Raw genomic sequence first — 20,701 nt, forward strand, 5'->3', positions numbered from 1 at the left:
ATGGAGGCTCCCACCTCCTCAGGCACGGGCATGCATATAATACACAGACATACATGCAGGCAAAGCCCTCATACACACAAAATAATTTAAAAAAAAAAAGTTTTAAAAAGTATTTTACAGAAGATTGTAAGTTCTGGAGGATTTTGTTGTTTTAAAAAGAGTGACCTGGTCTCACAGTAGTGGCACGTGCCTCAAGAGACAGAGGCAGGTGGATCTCTGAGTTTGAGACCATCCTGGTCTACAGAGTGAGTTTCAGGACAGCCGGGGCGACACAGAGAAACCTGTCTTGAAAAACCAAAAAAAAAAAAAAAAAAAAAAAAAAAAAAAACTCAGCTATTAAGAGTGCTCACTGCTCTTCCGGAGGCCCAAGTTTAGTTCCCAGCACCCACGTGGTGGCTCACAGTCACCTGTAACTTCAGCATCAGCACACCTAAATCCCTTTCCTGCATTCTGTGGGCCCCTGCAAATATATGATGCACACACGCCCAGATGCAATGCGAGAGTGGCCTTCCTCAGCATGCCGTGTACCCCATCACTAATCTGACCACCTTAGTGGAAAGTACACCCAAATCCAGACCATCCAGCCACCAGAGTGTTGAGATGGGGTCTGTGAGCCAGGATTGGTGGAATACCAGGAAGGGTCTCCAGAATGTCCTGTGAAAATCAGAAGGGCGGGGTACACACCCCTGTGTCATTGTTTGAAGTGAGGCCAAGATGGCTTGCGGCTACTTTGAGCAGCAGGGCCTGGTCAGCTGGCAGCGACAGGCACCAGGCAGAACAGCTTCTCCCCTTGTGGGACCTGCTTCCAGGGGGAGGGCAGAAAGGGGGGGTGGCCAGGGCGTGTCAGTGAAAAAGGAAAGAAAGGGGCACAGGAGGACAGGAGTGTGGCCTCACTGCGTCACTGTGACCAGGTGACTTAGCTGGGAGGTAAGGGTGCGAGCCTTGAGGAAATCTGAGAGGTGTTTGAGCTGAAGGAACAGCCAGGGAATGCCCAGGCTGTGAGGAAGGATTTGGAGAAGCCACAGGTGGTCAGACCAGTGGTGGACTTTTTACCTGAGATAGGGTCTCCATGTATACCTGTGGGTTAGCCTGGGACTCCCTGCATGCCCAGGCTGGCCTCTAACAGAGACCTCAACCTCCCAAGCACCGAGATTGGAAGCGTGCACCACCACGCCCAGCCAGTGATAGGCTTTTAATGGTTAACACAGCGCCTGCCCCAAGGCGGAGCTGAAGCAGAAGACAAGCTTGGGGACCCAAGTTCAGGCTAGCTGTGGTGGGGTGCCCTCATAACCCAGCTGTGCAGTGCGGGGTACACAGATAGGCAGAGCCCTGGGTTCCATGAGCCATCCAGCCTAGCCTCTTCATTGAAGACTTTCTCAAGGTGGACAGTAACCCCTGGGGTTGGCCTTCTACCCCCCATATGCATGGGCACACGTGCACCTGTCTACACATGGACTGGGGATGTGGCTCAAGTGGCAGGATACCTAGCATGTACTAAGTCCGGGGTCGGATCCCCTGGACCACATAAACCCAGCAAACCAAATGACACCTCTGTAATCCCAGCACTGGGGAGGTGAGACAGGAACGGCAGAAGTTCAAGGTCGCCCAGGACTACACAAGTGATCCTTTGTAAGTCACTTGTCAGGGCTCGAAGGGACTTGGGAACAGAAGCCTGGCTCCTCACTCACGGCTTGACCTCGGGAGCTTGGTGGTAGGCCAGTCTATAGTGCTTACCACAGGCCCAGCTCCTCCAGGGCCACCAAACCGGGGAGCCAGCAGAGACATCGGACCAGAGAAGCTGAACTTTGCCTCCCTGGAACCCTCCACCAGTCCGCCGTCCCTCTGCTCTGGAGAGCGATTTCTCTTCCTATACACAGCCAGATCCCTGGCGTCGAGACAGCAACCCTATCCCGGCAGCCGGGGCTGGGAGCTTTGCAGGCGCCAGGCTTCGGGCTGAGTGAAGGGGCGCTGTGGAGGCCCTGGCCCTCTCTGCCTTATTGGAGAAAGGTGAAGGGGCTCCCCGGGGCAGAGTTGGCGTCCACAGCTCGACCGCAAGGGAATTCCAGTGACTTAAGTACCTGTGCCTGCCCCGCCTCCTTTGTTTGGTTTGGACCTTCTCCCCTCCCCCACTCCTAACCAGAAGTACTTCCTCTCCCTGTGAAAAGCTTATGCATCTCGAAAGCAGAGCCCAAGGCCACAGGGTCGTGCATTGAGCACGCGGGGACCGGGGGCCGAGGGGGGGGAGGGGGGAGGCTGCGACCTTGGAGGGGGGAGGTTGTGGAGGAGGAGCCAGCCAACGCCCAGGGCGGAGGGCTTACGGCCCCGCCCCCTGGCGACTCAGGCGTCCCTAACGACCAACTGCGCCAACCGCAGGTGAGAGCAATCTCCTGGGTCCCCGGAGCAGGTGAGGCGACCTCTGGGCGAGGGGATGCCCAACTCTGCTGTTCCCATTCAGACCCCACTCACACTGGTCTAGCTCCAAAGCCCCACCAGCTCCTGCCACCCACGCGGGTCTGTGGCCATGCAGCCATCATCTCAGACTCCCTGTTTTCTGTAATGAATGGGAGAAGCTGTTCTGCGGTTACTCGAGGCCCACAGATCATTCCAGTCTTGTAAAGGTGGGACCCCGGCTCTGCATCCCACCATCTGTAAACTGGTCCAGAAGCCTAGAGTTCAAGTAGAGAAAGTGGGGGACCTAGGAAGAGGAGGGCCTCCAGTCCTCAGCTGAGGTCAATGCTGCAGGCCCAGTGGCTTCGGCGCCTCCCTCAAGCCCCCCATGGACTTGGTCTCTCAGGGTTACCAAGGGGAGGAGGAGGGACTTGCTGACTTTTGAAGCTGCTTTTCCTGCTGGGGTGGCTGAGGGAAGGTGGCTGGAGTCCTGGGGAGCTACTGCTGGTGTCCCTTTCCATACAGCAGATAAAGGAGCCTGAGCTGGAGGGGGACAGCCCAGGGATTATGGACAAGCGATCTCTCTAGGCCAGAGACCAAGACCAGGCTCTCAGAAAAACTTACACACACACACACACACACACACACACACACACACACACACACATCTCTCTCTTCCTTTAGTCCCAGAAACTGGGAATTCACAACAGGAATTTGGGCAAGAAAAGACAGATTAAAGAAAATGTAAACGATAGTCCAGGGCCATGAAAACAGGAGCCTGGGGCCTGGGGAGGGCTCTCTTTGGGGGGACCCTGGAGTAAGTAAGGGTGGGAAGCTGACTGAGAAGGCATAGGAAGCAGAGGCAGAGAGGTGAGTGGAGACCCCAAAATCCCCAACAGACCACCATGGCTACACTTTGGGAGGAACATGGGGCATGACAGGATCCTTCGCTATCCCATTTGGGTAGGTGGCAGGAACCTCCCTGACATGGCCAGATTTTACCAGGGACTTGAGAAGGATGAAAATGGAGGGGATATGCTGGAGATCAAGACTTGCTCCAGGTCTGTGAGCAACATGAAGGGCCCAGCATGGGTAGTGTGGAAGAACAAAACCACACTCTTCTCTTGGGCCCCTGTGGAGTCCTCAAGCCACAGGATGTCAGCAACGATCCAGCCTTATGGAAGCTTCTGGTGCCAGCAGTGAATTGGGATAAGAGTGCTGGGCTCCACCATGGTGACGCTCATGAGTGGGAGAAAGTCACAGAAAGCTCACTAGAAAAGTGAGCTAGGCCACTGCGGCGGTGGCGCACGCCTTTAATCCCAGCTCTGGGGAAGCAGAGGCAGGCGGATCTCTGTGAGTTCAAGGCCAGCCTGGTCTACAGAGCGAGTTCTGGGACAGCCAGAGCTATACAGTAAAACTCCATCTCAAAAAAGAAAGAAAGAGAAGTGAGCTGCCCCTCAGGGAAGGGCCCATTGGACAGACATGTACCGGAAGAGCGGGTCTCCCTTGCTGGCTTGGTGGCAGGAAGTCCCTTCAGTTTGCTAAGCCTCGGTTTCCTCCCGTGTAAAGTGGGGACAATGGTGTCGTAAAGACAAGCCTCACCCGGGACTCTGAGAGCTTGGCGAGTTTCACATAGTGAGCATGCTTCTTCTAATGCCCATGTCTTGAGTGCTGGCCCTAGGCCAAGCTTGTGTGAAATGCCATGAATTTTAGCCATTAACCGTCTACATGAGTGACGGGTGATGAAGGCAATATTAATTACTATCCCCATTTGACACACGATGCCGCTGAATCCTGGTGAGGGTAAGTCCTTGCCCAAGGTCTTGGAGGTGTGAGCGAGCAGCAGAGTGAGGATGTGGCAGTCCAAGGCCTGAGCACTCAGCCGGCCACTGTAGGGCCTCCTTGGGGCACCTGCTAATGCACACCTGTAGTGCAATAAATCATAAGTGTACAGAGCCAAGGCTGTGTGTGAGCCCAGACCACCTGCCCACCACACACAAGCCATCCAAAATGAGGACAACCCCGGCCAAAGTGGGACACCATTTTTATTGCCTGTACCGAGGCCTGGAAATCCCCAACCCTTAGAGTTGTGACCTTGTGAGGATGTCATCTTCCGTGATTTCACACCCCTGTCCTGGCCCTGAGGACATGGAGATGGACTTGGAGAAAGAACCGCCTTTCCCTGCCTGTAGTTATCCTGGTTGGCTGTGCTTGGTGCTGAAGACACAGCCATGTAAAGTCAGTCCACAGGCCCGTGAGATAGGCCCCAAGATGGAGGTCAGCTAGGCCTGTCCCCACCCACCCACTTCCGCACTCCAAGGGCAGAGACATCACGTCACAGACACACAAGACACACAACTTCTCTGGAATGCCAAAGAGATTCCTGCCATAGAACAGGGAGTGGGATCTTGAGCAGGCTTGTAGTACTAAACTTCAGTTCTCTCCCCCACCCCACAGGCTCCCAAGGGAGACAGGTTCTAGAACAGCAGTTCTCAACCTGAAAGGGTCGAATGATCCTTTCACAGGGGTCGCCTAAGCCCGTCTGCATACCACATATTTACGTTACGATCCATAACAGCAGCAAAATTGGTTATGAAGTAACAACAAAATACTTGTAGAGTTGGGGGTCACCACAACCCGAGGGACTGTTTAGAGGGTCACAGCATCAGGAAGGTTGAGAGCCGCTGCTCTAGGGGAAGCTGGCTTCTCTGTCTCTTCAGGAGCTGTCTCCCTTCTGTGAGCCTTTGGGAGTGTCTGGTTGCTCCATGGATCCCCAGCTAATGGGTTTCTGTCCATCCCTGCAGAGTCCCAGGGAAGAAGGTGTCACTCAATACCACCTCAGGGCAGCCTGGAGACAGCCGGCCGGACTAAAGCCAACCAGTGAATGATGTAAGTGCTATGCCTGTCTCCCCCTTTCCTCTCTTCCTTCGTTCCTTTTTCTTTTTTTCTTTCAACAAGGTTTCGTGTAAAGCCAGATCGACTTCAAACTTCCTATGTAGAAGATGACCTTGAACTTCTGATTTAGGGGTTCTCCGTTTCATTCACCAAGCAGTGAGCCTAGCAATGCTCAGGACCCTGCGGTCCCAATGGAGACAGAGAGGGCCATGCAAGGAGGCTGCGTGTTGAGACCTGAGTGCCAGCACTTCTGGGGCTTCTGGCCACTCTCTCGCTGATTTTCATGGCCGCCAGTCGCCACTAGGCTTCATCCTCTGCTGCGGCAGATAAGCTCTGTCTAAGTCAGGGACAGTGACTCCCAGCAGTGGGGCTCCTGCTCCTTCAAGGACACACGGCGTCCTTCCTTCCGTCAGCCTCTACTTGGACAAATCCTAAGGAAGTCTCTGATTGGCTGACGTTAGGAAGCCATGCCCATCAACGGCTCTAGCCAATAGGATACTCTTCAGAATCTATTCTTAGAAGCAAATAGGGCAGACCCAAACCAGCTACCTGCCTAAGGCAGGCCTGGCACTGGCCTTGGGGATGCAGATCCAAGATGCAGAGCTCTGTCTGCTCTCGATTTGGGCTCAGGGTGAGGGGCACAGGTCCTGGGGAGCTGGGGCTCCAGCAGAGGGGTGGTGTGGGGGGTGAAGAAGTAGTGATTGAACTAGTCCGGGGGTGGAAGTCTGTCTCTTTCCCAGGAGGAGATGGTAAGAAAGGCATCCCAAGTTTAAGGAGTGGCCTGAACAAAAGCCCCAACTAGCTTTTGGTGTCCTGGGTGACAGCAGACTTTATTTCAGAAAGCCACCAGTCATGGCAGAAGGCCCTCGTCCTCTGAGGGGCTGAGGGCGCCGGCTTTTGCCCTCCGGCAGTGACGAGCCACTGAAGAGGCCTGCCCCCGTGGCTGTGCAGGGCTGACCGTGAGAGGACCAGCCTGGATGCCAGGGCCAGGTGCCGCGCAGCTGAAGCTGTGCGTGACAGACACAGAGTCCCCACGCTGAGGCGCAGCCGTGAGAGAGCAGAGGGCAGAGGGGACAGGCCGGTGCCTGTGTGGCCTGTAGGAAAGGCTGGCCCCTTGCTCTCAGCTCTACCTTCCGTGTGGGCTGAGTCTGAGGGACTTAGACGGAAGCCTCAGGACCTGGGTGTGAAACGCAAAGGAGATGGGGGAGCTGGGTCCCGCGGCAGGAGCAAGGTGGGCAGAGCTTGAGCTGGACAGAGTGCCTGAGGCCTGCCATGCAGACATCTGAAAACCAGTGCCCGGAGGGACTTGCAGAGACGGCTCAGCGGTTAAGAGCACTGGCTGCTCCTCCAGAGGACTTGGGTTTGGTTCCCAGGCCCCAGGTGGTAGCTCATGAACACCTGTAACTCCAGTTCCAGGAGATCCAAGGTCCTCTTCTGGCCTTCTCAGGCACCAGGCATGCACGTGGTGCACAGACAAACATTCAGGCAAACACTCACACACATAAAATTAAAAATTTAAAAAAAAAATGGCGAGAGAGGCTGAGGAAGAGCCAGGAGTGACAGAACCAAGCAATTTCTTTTACGCACTGTCCTGTTAAGTGTACTTTGTTATATTACCAGTAGATTTTTAAGTTTAATTTTATTAATTTTTTTAATTATTTATTTTTATTTTGTGTACCTTGGTGTTTTGCCTACATATATGTTTCTGTGAGGGTGTCAGATCCCCTGGAACTGGAGTTACTGACAGGTGTGAGCTGCCATCTGGGTGCTGGGAATTGAACCCCGGTCCTCTGGAAGAACAGCCAATGTTCTTAACCGCTGAGCCATCTCTCCAGCCCCCTTGTCTTATTTTTAATTGTGCATCTCTGTGTGGGTACGTACCCTTGCGTGCAGGTACCCTCTGAAGCTAGATGGGTTGTATCCCCCTGGAGCTGGAGTGGGTTGCAAGCTGCCTCTGTGGGTGCTGGGAGCTGAACTCAAGCCCTCTGCAAGAGCAACATATGCCCTCAGCTGCTGAGCCATCTCTCCATCCCCCATTATTAGTTTTTCAAAATGGATTTTTTTTTATTGTTGGTTTATTTGAGACATGTAACCCAGGCTGCCTCAAACTCATTATGTAGCCAAGGACGACCTTGAATTTCTGATCCCCAAGTCACCACTAACCCCTTGCCCTTCACCTCTTCTGTAGAGTCAGGGACAAGCTCAGAGACCTGTCATCCACTTGATGACACAGCTCAGCACACTAGACAGCAATCTCCATAAAGGTCTACATAGGAAGACATTATTATCCCGTTTACAGACAAGGGAAGGGAAGTTGAAGTCCAGATAGGTTATGCGACTTGGCTAAGGTCACACAGCAAGTCAGAAATGAAAAACCGGGCTGGAGAGATGGCTCAGAGGTTAAGAGCACTGCTTGCTCTTCCAAAGGTCCTGAGTTCAATTCCCAGCAACCACATGGTGGCTCACAACCATCTGTAATGAAATCTGGTGCCCTCTTCTGGCCTGCAGGGATATGTGCAGACAGAACACTGTATACATAATAAATAAATAAATCTTTAAAAAAAAAAAAAAAAAAAAAGAAATGAAAAACCAACTGATGCCTCTATGTAAATAGTACTACTCACCTTCCCCACCTTTAGCTCTGTTCTTTTTTTTACTTGAGCCCGTTACTATGTTGCTCTGGAAGTCCTGGAACTCACCATGTAGATCAGGATAGCCTCATACTCACAGAGATCCACCTGCCTCTGCCCTCCAAGTGCTGGGATTAAAGGCTTTAGTTACAGATGGACAGAGAATGTGAATTTACATTCGATTTGCGTACAGGGTGACACAATACATAAATATCTTCCTACAGTGCCACTCTCCCCAGGCTTTTCCTCCTTGAGCTGCCTGGCAGGCTAGGGAGTACCATCTGGTCCCTCCCTCTGCCAAGGATGCCTTTGCTAGAGCAGGGTGCTCCCTCTCAGTGGCCACGGCACAGAGGGAGGCTCCCCAGGAAGGGCAGAGGGCCCAGACACCCCTGTTCTGCCTCCAGCTCACTGGCAGGGTCCCTGCAGCAGGAGGGTAAAGGGGTGGCCGCATTCAGAAGGTCCCCCAGACCCAGACATCATTCTCCTCCGTTCCTCTAGCTTCAGCCCCATATTTAGCTGCCTTCTCGCCTCCCACGCCTGCCTGCCACCGTCTGGTATGAGGGGAGACTGAAGTGGGAGCCAGGTAGGAGTGAAGGGTGTGAGGAGAGGCATCGGCACTCTGGCCAGGCTTGTGTCTTCTGGTCCCCTGCTGTCCCTCCCAACTGCCCCGCCCTAAATGGAGGCCACAGGCTGAGATATGATGTGAACGCAAACGTACCTGTTCTTCCCATTCAAAACCTTCCCACAGAGGTTGAAGAGATGGCTCAGCAGTTAAGAGTGCTTACTGATTGGTCTTCCAGAGGACCCATGTCCGGTTCACTGCACCCACCTCTGGTGGCTCACACTCACTTAACCTCCAGTTCCAGGGGACCTGACACCCTCCCTGGCTCCATGGACATCCAAATGCACTTGTGTGCAGACACATATGTGCACTTAAATAATAAATTAAAATATAAAAAACTGTATAGAGGGGCTGGAGAGATGACTCAGGGGTTAACAGCGGTTAACTTCTCTTCCAGAGGCCCAGGGTTCAATTCCCAGCACCCACATGGCAGCTAACAACTGTAACTCCAAGATCTGACACCCTCACACAGACATACATGTAGGCAAAACACCAACATACATAAAATAAGAATAAATAAATTTAAAAAAAGAAATGGATTAAAAAAACTGTATACAGATTACACATTTCAATGATGTTTTGAGCACACTACATTAATTGTAAATTTCACTTATTTAGGTTTTATCTTTTTTTTATTTTAACTTAAAAAACTGTATATAAATTACTCACTTAAATGATAATATTTGGGGCACACTGGGTTAATTATAAAATTAATTTCAGCTGTTTTAGGTTTTTGTTTTGTTTGTTTTGCTTTTCCTATAGGCTTTTTATTTGTTTGGGGTTTTGTTTTGTTTTGTTTTTAGCTAGGGGTGCTAGGTAAGCTTGCTACTGAGCTACCCCCACCCCAGCTTTACTTAAGCCTTTTTCTCCATATTTAAAATTTTTTTGTCTGGTGGAGGTGACACAAGCCTTTAATCCCAGCACTCAAGAGGCAGGATCTCTGTGAGTTCAAGGCCAGGGCTACACAGAGAAAGCCTGTCTCAAAAAAAAAACCCTGTCTTATATGTATGTTACCTGTATGTTGTCCATGCACCACCTTCATGAAGTACCCTTGGAGGCCAGAAGAAGGGTTAGATCCCTAGTTCTGGAGTTACAGAAGGTTGTGAGCCACCATGTAGGTGCTGGGATTCAAACTCAGGTCTCCTGGAAGAGCAGCCAGTGCTCTGAACTGCTGAGCCATCTCTCCAGCCCCTCTGCTTTTCTTTAAATGTGGATGCTAGAAAGGTTAAAAACAGGGACTGGAGCCAGGCGGTGGTGGCACATGCCTTTAATCCCAGCAGAGGCAGGCGGATCTCTGTGAGTTCGAGGCCAGCCTGGTCTACAGAGCAAGATCCAGGAAAGGCGCAAAGCTACAGAGAAACCCTGTCTCAAAAAACAAAAAACAAAACAAAACAAAACAAAAAAGCAGAGACTGAAGATTGACGTGAGCATGGAGCCCCGGCTTCGATCCACAGCACAAGGCTCACTGCGTACGATAAGACATAACCATAGCATTTGGGAGGTACAGACTGAAGAGTCAGCTGTTCAAGGCCATCCCTACTACATAGCAGCTTGGAGGCCAGCCTGGGAAGCCTGAGACCTTGCCTCAAAATAAATAAATACAAAGACAAAGCGGTCTGTGAGGCCCGCATCAGCTTCTGTCAGCCAGTGTCCTCAGTCACGCCACCAGGACCGTCTGGGAGCAGGGAGCTTTTGAGTTAAACAGTTGTTCACTACAGCTCTCCCTTCAGCATTCTCTATCCTCCCACTCACCCTCAGAGGGGCAGTTCAGGAGCAATCCATCATATGACTGGAGAAACTGAGTTAATCCACTCTTATTTAGTGCTCTGCTCCTGCAGAGGGACTGAATTCAGTTCCCTGCAGGGTGCTCACAACTGCCTGTAACTTCGGTGCCAGGGGAAAACAATGCCCTCTTCTGGCCTCTGTGCACACATGTGCACACACTCACACAGACACACACCACACAAAGTCTTTAAAAAATAAAAATAAGTTCCTTCTCGTTTAGTGTAAGCTGTGCAACATTGGGCAAGTCAATGACCTCTCTGTGCTTCATTACCCATTAGGGGGAAAATGATGAAGATGAGTTATTGTCTCCAAAAGGTTTTTGTTGTTTTGTTTTGTTTTTTTTTTTTTTGTTTTGTTTTTTTGCTTTTTTTTTTGGCCTCGAACTCACAGAGATCCACCTGCCTCTGCCTCCCGAGTGCTGGGATTAAAGGCATGTGCCACCAGCCTTCAGAAGGTTTTTTTTAAATTTATTTTAATTTTATGTGCATTGGTGTTTTTTGTGCATCCATGTCTGTGTGAGAATGTCAGATCCCCTGGAACTGGAGTCACAGACAGTTGTGAACTGCCATGTAGGTGCTGGGAATTGAACCCGGGTCCTCTGGAAGAGCAGTCAGTGCTCTTAACCACACTTAACTGCTTGGAGCCGCCTCCCCCCCCAACCCCCCACACTTTTATGACAAATGAAAGAATACCCAGGGTGCAGTAATGACTACAGTTGCTGAATAACTATTATCTAAGCTTTGGAGCTGTTCCCTGCACACACTGGGGCCTTTGACACTATTTTGTCAACTCCTCTAAGAATCCTGTTGGTGGCTGTTGCCCTCACTTCACAGAGCGACATCATCTGAAATTCAAAAACGTCTGGTCGCTTTCCCAAAGCCACACAGCCAGTCCCTGAGACTCTCATTTGGGTCGACTGCCCTCCAGAAACTGACCCTCAAGCACCACTCTGTGCCACTTAAATTCCCCCAAGTAACACTGTCCCCCTTCCTTTTGCTCAAGCCACGACCCCCCATCCCGCATCCTGCCTGCATCGAGGATCTTCCAGTTTAAGAAGTTTCCTGTTGCAAGTTGCTAAAGGGCTTCCTGCCCTTGCCTCGCCCGCAGCCAACATGCAGGACATCCCAGCGACATCACCCGGCCCTGGGTCTCGCAGCCAATCGGCGTTTAACATCCAGCGCCAGGCATCCGCCGTAAGCGGTACCAGCTCAGGGCCTCCACCCATGAAGACCGGCCCAAGCCCTGCCCCAGCCCACCTGAAGCCCAAGGCCCCAAATGTCCGGCGCATGCGCCGGATCATCTCTGAGGACGCAGAGTGGACACTGGCCATTGTACCACTCCTTACAGAACTCTGCATTCAACACATCGTCAAGAACTTCCAGAGTGAGTGCATCTGCCCTGGGCTGGAGGAGGGGGGACCACCATACCCAGGCCTGGGAGCACTCTCAAATCCACTCCCATCCAGCACCAGTGGTGTCTCCTGCTGTGCCCACCCCAGACACACACACACACACACACACACACACACACACACACACACACACGCACGCACACACCACGCGCACGCGCACGCACACGCGCACACACATACACGCACGCACGCACGCACGCGCACGCGCGCACACACACTGTGCCCTCCATGCTTTCACCCTTCTCTCCTCACATCTGCTCTCTCCAGTAAGTTAGGTCTTGGCCACATTCTCCTTTTCCTCCTCCAAGAAACTCTCTGGTTCTTGTCTCCCATCTGACAGAGTCTTCCAGAATGCAAATGGGTAAATGGGTTCCTGGTGTCCTCTGAACTCTAGTCCTTTCTAGAGAAAAGTTGTGGGCCTCTCCTACTTTCTGAGACAAGGGCTTCCTGAGGACTGGCCACCTAACATAGCAGGTTCCTCTGTTGTCTATTGGCCACGTGCTCCAGCAAGCTAAGTGTGAACTCCGAGAGGCCAGGGCCCTGGCTCTTCCCTTTTTTTTTTTTTTTTTTTTTTTTTTTTTTGGTTTCTCGAGACAGGGTTTCTCTTGTGTAATAGCTCTGGTTGTCCTGGAACTTGCTTTGTAGACCGGGCTGGCCTTGAACTCACAGAGATCTACCTGCCTCTGCCTCCCGAGTGCTGGGATTAAAGGTGTACGCCACCACCCCCTGGCTATTTTTTAAATGTATTGGGTGTGTGTGTGTGTGTGTGTGTGTGTGTGTGTGTGAGAGAGAGAGAGAGAGAGAGAGAGAGAGAGAGAGAGAGAGAGAGAGAGAGAGAGAGAGGCAGGGGTAGAGGGTACACACCACAGACACATGTGGAGAGCAGAAGAGAACCTCATGAAGTCAGCTGTCTCTCCAGCAGACTAGATAACACACTGGGCTCGGGCTCTGTGTGTCTGTCCATTCTTCCCCAGGTGGGTCAGCTTGGGGCCAGACACTGCCTGGTGCAATGGCCAGCAGGCGAGAGAACCCTGAAGAGCGTCTGTTTAAGAGACTATTTCTCCTCTCAGAGCAAAGCTCCCAATACCACAAAGGGCCTTCCCTTCCCTCAGTGTCCCCAGGCAGGACATCCCAGGGAGCCACGTTGTGATATCCCCAGCCCCGTGGCTGAACCCTCTTTTTCTTCCTCCGTTCCCAAAGACAACCCTATCCTGAAGCAGCTGCTCCCAGAGCACCAGCAGAAGGTCCTGAGCCACCTGCCCCCTGACCTGCCGCTGACGGTGACTGCCAACTTGATCGAAGATGAGAGCTATTGGCACCGCTGCTGTGTCAAGCGCTGGCCTGTGTGCCACGTGGCCAAGCACGGTGGCAGCTGGAAGCGAATGTTCTTTGAGAGACACCTGGAGAGCCTGCTGAAGCTCTTCATCCCGGGTACCACGGACCCCAATGTGATCCTGGACCTGCTGCCCCTCTGCAAGAACTACGTGCGCCGAATCCAAGTGGATCAGTTCCTGCCGCCCGTGCGGCTGCCAACCCCGCCCCATCCTGACGACCAGTCCGACTCCGGCAGTGAGGGGGAGGGGAACGAGCCTGAGAAGGACCACTACCAGCTGGAGGAGCTGGTGGCTGGCCTCAAGCACCTGGAGGAGCTGGACCTGGTGTACGGTGTCAAAGACTGTGGCATGAACTTTGAGTGGAACCTCTTCCTCTTCACCTTTAGAGACTGCCAGTCTCTGGCGACCACCATCAAAGCTTGCCACACCCTCAAGGTACCCCCCCCCACTCACCTTCCTCCCTTCTCAGTGCCTCTAGGACTGCTTCTCCCCACCTCTTCCTCTCCTTCCATCATCTCCTCCCATTTCCTTTTCATTCATCAATGGAGAAGGGGATTGTTTAGATGTTTGAGTTTTCAGAAGCTTTTTTTTTTTTTTTTTTTTGAGACAGGGTCTCATATGGCTCAGGCTGGCCTGGAACTCACTGGTAGCTGAAAATGACCTTGAATTTCTTATCCTCTGCCTCCACAGTGCACACACATAGGCATGCACACTAGCACACACAAACACACCTGAGTGCTGGGCTTGCAGGCGTACACCACACCCAGTCTACGCGGTGCTGAGGACCGATCCAAACGAAAACTGCCCAGGGTGAGGGTGCAGCGCAGAGGCAGGAAGTGTTATGAGCATGTGTGAGGCCCTGGGTCTAGCCTCTGCCACAGGATAGCTAGTTGTATCACTCACTCCTCTTGTTGCTATGGTTAAAACTCCTGACAGATACAGCTTAAAGAGAAAAGTGGTTATTTGGCTACATGGTTCCTCATGGCGGGGAAGCCGTGGTGGCAGGGACTTGAGGAGCTAGCTGGTCAGGCAGGGAGTATGGAGTGGTGGTACTCAGCTTTCTCCTTTTCATTCAGTCTAGGACCCCACCCACAGTTAAAGTTCAACGAGATAAACTGAGCCCTGGGGGCGCATGCTTTTGATCCCAGCACTCGAGAGGCAGAGGCAGGTGGAGCTCTGAGTTCGAGGCCAGCCTGGTCTACAGAGTGAGTTCCAGGACAGCCAGGGCTACACAGAGAAACCCTGTCTCAAGGGGGAAAGGGGGGAAAAAATGTCTAATTAGGAAATGTAGCTAGCTTTTTTAACTAGATAATCCCCCAAAGACATGCCCAAAGGCCCATCTCTAGGTTAGTCTAGATCTTGTCAAGTTGACAATACTAACCAACCCGCTGATTATACTGAAAATTTCAGACAAACAGGTATGTCCCATGTAACAGTTGGGCTGTATATCCAAACATTGTGGTTTTTATATGAGATTCAAATTGAACTGGACGTCCCATGTTTCTATTTGTGAAATCTGGCAGCCACAGCCTAGCTGCAATTTTACATTTATATCGCTGCTCATTAGTGCCTTTCATCCCACCAGACTGCTCGCTCCACAGGGCACAAATGGTGCAATTCTGCTTTTTTCTGCATCTTCAGCACCTGGGACAGGGCCTGATACTGTCTGTCTGTTGCCGGCTGCCGAGCTGGTGAGGCGAGGACGCAGCACTTCTTCCTCTTTTCACAGAGTCTAGCTAGTATCTTGATGTCATTCCCTGCCGTGACGAGCCAAACGACCACGTCCTTCCTTAACTCGCTTTTGTGAGGTGTTCTGTCACAGCGACAAGACAAGATGCTGAGCACATGTAACATGCCCAGTCTGGGGATGGAAGTCAGAGCCTATGCTTAGCAGGCATGAGTCTGGGGACTCAATTCCCTGGCACCAAAATGTAAAAATAAAAAAATGGGATGGGGGACACTCGGTTGCTAGGGTGTTCGCCTCACGTGCATGAGGTCCTGGGTGGGATCACGGCACTGCATGAACCGAGTGTGGAGTTACCTGTCTGTAATACCAGCACTCTGGAATTAGAGACAGGACAGTTGAAAGGTCAGAGCCATCCCCGGCTACATGGTGAGTGGAGGTTATCCTGGACTACAGGAAACCCTGTCCCCAAAAAATCAAGTGGTGCCGTAGTGGTCAAGAGCACACACTACTCCAGCAGAAGACACTAGTTCAGGTCCCAGCACACACATCAGCTCACACCTGCCCGTGACTCCACTCCAAGGGATCTGACTCTCTTCTAGCCTCCCACACACCCACGCACAAACACACATGCATAGCGTACTTAAAAATCTCTTTTAATAAAACAGAAAATGGAGGGGGAAGAGAGGGGGAAGCATAGTTGGCTTAAATTCTGGTGGCTGAAGGGACTCTCAGGCCACACGGTGCCAGCACTCGTATTTCCCCTCCACGAATGGTAGAAAAGCAGGAAGAAAGGGACGTGTGCAGAAGAGAACAAGCAAACCACTCTTGTAAGAACTTGGATCCCAAGAGATCCTCACCGGTCTCTTCCAAGAGCAGTGTCCCTAGTGACCCAGCTGCATTCCAGCAGGCCCCACCTCTTAATGGTCCCACACCATCTCTCAGCATCGCATAGGGGACCGAGCTTTAGCACAAGAATCTTTGTAGGGGGGGGGGGCTGTCGACCTCATCCAAAGTAAAGTGCCATCCAGGGGTATTGGACTGTACATACGGCAAAAGCCACCAGGCTTATGAAAGAGAACGGCCTGGGCAGAGCCTCAGTAGACATGGTTGGTCATCTAGGAGACCATTGCAAGTGCAGATAAAGTTGAGGGTGGGGCTGAGAATGTAGCTCTGCTGGCAGGATACTTGTCTATCGTGCACGTCATGAGCCAGGTGTGGTAGCACACACCTGGATCCCAGCATCTGGGAGGCAGAAGCAGGAGGATCAGAAGGTAAAGGGTTATCCTTGGCTACATATCAAGTTCAAGGCCAGCCTGGGCTACGTAAGACTATTCTAGTGTCCTTTCTATTGCTGTGATAAAACATTCTGAGCTGAACAACTTGGGGCGGAGGGGGGGAGGATTTGGCTTACACTTCCGGGTCCCAGTCCATCATCGAAGGAAGTCAAGGCAGGAACTTGAAGGAGGGCCATTTGCCATTCTACACAACATTTCCTCCAGCCGAGGAACTCACTTCACAGCCAGAGAAGTCCATCATGAAGTGATGGAGGAATTCTGCTTGTGAGCTGGCTCATAGACCAGCTTTCACTCAGCTAGATTTCTTTCTTTTTTAGGCTTATTTTTATTATTATTATTATTATTTTTTTTTTTTTTGGTTTTTCGAGACAGGGTTTCTCTGTAGCTTTTTGGAGCCTGTCCTGAACTCGCTCTGTAGACCAGGCTGGCCTTGAACTCACAGAGATCCACCTACCTCTGCCTCCCAAGTGCTGGGATTACAGGCGTGCGCCACCACCATCTGGCTTATTTTTATTATTATAAATTATATGTATGAGAGAGTACATTCACAGGAGTTCAGATGTCCGCCGAGACCAATAGAAGGCATCAGATTCCCCAGAGCTGGAGTTATCAGCCACCCGGTGTGGGTACTAGAAACTGAACTCTGGTTCTCTCCAAGAGCAGTACCAGCTATGGCCCGCTGGAGTTAGCTCTCCAGCCCCTCAGCTAGCTTTCTCATACCGTTCAAGACCACCTGCCTAGGGATGGTGTCGCCCACAGTGGGCTGGGCCCTCCTACATCAATTAACTATCAAGTCAGTCCCACACAGACATTCTCCCCATCAATCTGATCTAGGTCTTCAAGTGAGCCTCTCTTCTCAGATGACCCTGAGCTGTGTCCCTGCCCCCCCCCCCAAAAATGAGGGTAGTTAGAACCACAGCCATATCTGAAAAAAATGTGTGGAGCAAAGAATCTGGAGAGATGCACAGTCAGATCACCTCCACCGTGACGTAAGGAGGATGGAGACAGGAAGGAAGAGGCAGAGGTGGCAGCCCCCTCTCATGAGACCAGATGCTGTGGGAACCGTTGGCAGCCAGGGAACAGACTAGGAGGACCATTCTGAGGGGAAAGCATGAGTTCCAGCTCAAGTGGGCCAGAGCAGAGAGCGTCCTGATAGCTGGGTAGAGAACCCGGTGCTGGGAGGGGAAGCCTAAGTTGAGCTTTGAAAACTGTGTCTTATGTGTGACCTTGCGTTTGGATGGAGTCTTACAAGGAAGAGCCAAAAGGGAGGCAGAAGCCCGACGTGTGAGGAAAGAGGGGGAGGTGGGGACGAGGGCACGGCATTGTGTCACAGACCCCAGAGAGAGGCATGCTTCAAACAGAAGGAGAGAGCCAGAGGGGAGGGTGGAGCCCAGGGCTGGCCTAGAGGCCCGGGAGGTCCCTGGGAGCGGGGCACTTCAGTGGGTACCAGGAGCAGAAGCTGGGCAGCTGTGGAGACGGAGAGAGTGGGAAGTGAGGAGGAGGAAGGTGGCTGTGATCAGTTTTGTCAAGAGCTTGACTGTGAAGTGGGGAGCGGAGCTGGGATAGACGAGGGAGCTGGGTCTCTGGATAAGAAACTGCATGTATTTCATGCTGGATCTGTCGGCAAGAACATCATCAGTTATATATAGGAGAGCGGCTCGTGGATCAGGGACAGCTCTTGCTGGGGCTGAGACCGGAAGTGAGGCAGTTGGCATGTGCTGAATTGCCGTGGAGGTCTGCGTTGACATCAAGAAAACAGTACAGGGTCCTGTTTAGTGGCCAGGAAAACAGAAGAGAGGCCATCAGTGGAAAGGGGGCTCGTAGGAACGCTGGCGTGTGAGGAGACTGGAAAGGTTGAAATTGTCACAGATTATGAGAGAATTTGTTGTCCAGAGAAATACGGTTGGATTGGCACACCGCGCTGGAAGTTTTCTGTGATACCAGCCCGTGACACAGGTGAGCTTTTTTCTCCTGTCAGTTGCTTGGTCAAAAGAGTGCAGAAAACATGGACCGGGCTGGGCATGGTGATACCCTTCCCACTGCCACCAATTCTGTATCACTGGGTAGATCGTCCTCCCATTTAAAAGCCAGGCAGGTGGCCAAGACCGAGTGTTGAGCCTCCAGCCACTTTGTATCTTCCTTCTCCCCAGCAGGGCAGTTAGGTAGTGCAGGCTATCCCAGACTGGCAGATGCTATAAAACTCCTACCTGCCTGCAGATCTTCAGGCTGACCCGAAGTAAGGTGGACGACGACAAGGCGCGCATCCTGATCCGAAGCCTGCTGGACCACCCGGCCCTCGAGGAGCTGGACCTGTCCCACAACCTCATTGGAGACCGTGGAGCCCGAGCGGCAGCCAAGCTGCTGAGCCACAGTCGCCTGAGAATACTCAACCTGGCCAACAACCAAGTGCGGGCGCCCGGGGCACAGTCGCTGGCCCACGCCCTGGCCCACAACACCAACCTCGTCTCCCTCAACCTCCGCCTCAACTGCATCGAGGATGAGGGCGGCCAGGCAATCGCCCATGCCCTGGAGACGAACAAGTGCCTCACCACCCTGCACCTCGGTGGCAACGAGCTGTCCGAGCCCACAGCCACACTCCTATCCCAGGTGCTCCCGGTCAACACCACACTCATCAGCCTCAACCTCTCCTGCAACCATATTGGGCTGGTGAGCCACGGCTTCTGGGGCAGGCGGGCATGGGGCGGAATCCAGCTACCACACTTGCAGGAAAGCGCTGGACTGTGCGGTGTCCTGCAGAGAGACTAGGTCCTCCTCTGTTGTGTGCACTCCAGTGTCCATTCTTTTTCCTTTCGTCTTCATGTGTCTGTCGTATCCAGGCATGCACACATGTTTTTGCATTGTATGAGCCTGTGCTCCTGCGTGCGTGCGTGCCTGTGGAGACTGATGTCAGGAATCATCCCCAAATGCTCTTCCACCCTGTTCATTGAGGCAGGGTCTCTCAGGCAAACCCAGAGCTCTCTGAAATGACCGGTCTTGCTTGATAGCTTGCTCTGAATGAAGATCCTCTATCTCTTCCTGGAATTACAAGTGGGCTGCCATGCCCACTCGGCATCTCCATGGATTCTGGAGATCCTCATTCCGGTCCTCATGCTTGCTCATGAGTGCTTTCCCCACTGAGCCAGCTTCCCAGACCCACGTCCCGAACAGACAGGTTACACGTGGCTTCGCAAAAGGTATCCAATCTGTGTGGAAGTGTGTGTACATGTGATCTTGGGACATAATAGAAAATGATCCTCTGCCTCACCCCTCCCCAGGATGGTGGGAAGCAGCTCCTGGATGGCATGTCGGACAACAAGACCATTCTGGAGTTTGACTTGCGTCTGTCAGATGTATCCCAGGAGAGCGAGTACCTCATTGGCCAGGCTCTGCATGCCAACCGAGAGGCCACCCGCCAGCGGACCCTGAATCCTGGCCACTTCATGTCACCCATCACTAAAAACTGCCCTGAGAATTCAGTAGGCTAAGATGGGGGCAGGGTGAAACGGTGATCTGATGGGTCACTGTGGCAGCCAGACCTTCATTTCACACCCTTCCTGTGCCTGTCCCTGGTTCTGAGGAAGAAGGGAGAAGAGGAGATCTCGAACCACCTCAGAGTGAGTTTGTATGCATGAAGATGCTGAAGGGGGCCTAAGGATGAAGAGCTGGTAAGCTAACTCCTGGACCTGAAAATGGCCATTTCTAGACCTGTATAAATGGTCAGCTTCCAGAAACAGGGAAGGCGAAGGACTCTAAAAGAGTGTCCCTGCCCAAACTCTTCATGAGCACCATCTACCTCTTGATTCACCCCACCCCTTTCCCTTTCTACCAAGCAGACCCTGGAGCTCTGATCTACACACACACACACACACACACACACACACACACACACACACACACCAAAGCTATGATGGTCTCTCTGCTCTCCCACCCTGCCTGTCATGACCTTGGTGTGCTCCACATCCCCACATTGTACCATCACTAATTCTCAAGCTGGGAAGGAGTACCAAGGGGCAGAGGGGCTCAGACACACAGACCACCTGCCAAGGGCAGGGAATGAATGTCACTCTGAGGAGGGGCGTCGGTGAGTCGTCCACACTTTTATTGTCCACCAGTGTGATTTGTACAATCTTTGCGCTTGGAATTCCATGACAAAAAGGCCACAGTGTGATGCACCCAATTTGACAGAGATCTGTCTTCTCCCGAGCCAGGCCCAGCCCACCCCACAAGCCCTTATCCTCAGGACAGACAGTCTTCCTGGTACCCTCCATGAGTCCCTGTCACTCTGCGACTGCCCACCCTGGGGCTACACCCACAGGAATCACATCAGCCCACGGATCCACGAGAGGACCTGACTGACCAATTCAGGCCAAGCCCCTTATCTCCCAACTCTTCTTGAGCTGAGTGGTCCCGAGCCCGCCTATCCAAAAGATGGCAGACTGAGCTGCAGCTGCAGTCCAGGAGGGCCTGCACTCCAGGGACTCTGCAACAAGCAGGCGCTGAGCAGAGCACCAGAGGGGGCTTGGGAGTGACTATGTGTGTGCCTGTCCGGGCAACCTAGAGACATCTGTGCCTGACACCCTCTGACAGTTCCAGAGTGCAAACATGTAAGTGTGAGGGTGTGTGTGTGTGTGTCTGTGTGTAGCCACAGCTGCTA

At 52.4% G+C, this 20,701-nt stretch overlaps 1 protein-coding gene across 2 annotated transcripts; it reads left to right on the forward strand.

Moving 5' to 3' along the window:
- The first annotated feature begins 2,251 nt into the window (after positions 1-2,251).
- On the forward strand, positions 2,252-19,626 carry Tcte1 (t-complex-associated-testis-expressed 1). 2 transcript variants are annotated; one of them, XM_059281583.1, is made up of 6 exons: positions 2,252-2,404; positions 5,193-5,277; positions 11,323-11,703; positions 12,932-13,500; positions 18,265-18,714; positions 19,323-19,626. In XM_059281583.1, exons 3-6 carry the CDS (start codon positions 11,433-11,435, stop codon positions 19,530-19,532), a joined length of 1,500 nt encoding a protein of 499 aa, XP_059137566.1. In that variant the 5' UTR covers positions 2,252-2,404; positions 5,193-5,277; positions 11,323-11,432; the 3' UTR covers positions 19,533-19,626. The 2 variants fall into 2 exon arrangements, with proteins under 2 accessions (XP_059137566.1, XP_059137565.1); XM_059281582.1 differs by having other exon boundaries at positions 2,252-2,373.
- Positions 19,627-20,701: the final 1,075 nt, after the last annotated feature.

The sequence above is a fragment of the Peromyscus eremicus genome, chromosome 16_21, assembly GCF_949786415.1.
Source record: "Peromyscus eremicus chromosome 16_21, PerEre_H2_v1, whole genome shotgun sequence".
Lineage (NCBI taxonomy): Eukaryota > Metazoa > Chordata > Mammalia > Rodentia > Cricetidae > Peromyscus > Peromyscus eremicus.

Coding starts and splice junctions, on each gene's coding strand:
- Tcte1 (XM_059281583.1), top strand. CDS start 11,433: ATGCAGGACATCCCAGCGACATCACCCGGCCCTGGGTCTCGCAGCCAA. Junction 13,501..18,264: donor AAGCTTGCCACACCCTCAAG/GTACCCCCCCCC, acceptor ACCTGCCTGCAG/ATCTTCAGGCTGACCCGAAG. Junction 18,715..19,322: donor CCTGCAACCATATTGGGCTG/GTGAGCCACGGC, acceptor ACCCCTCCCCAG/GATGGTGGGAAGCAGCTCCT.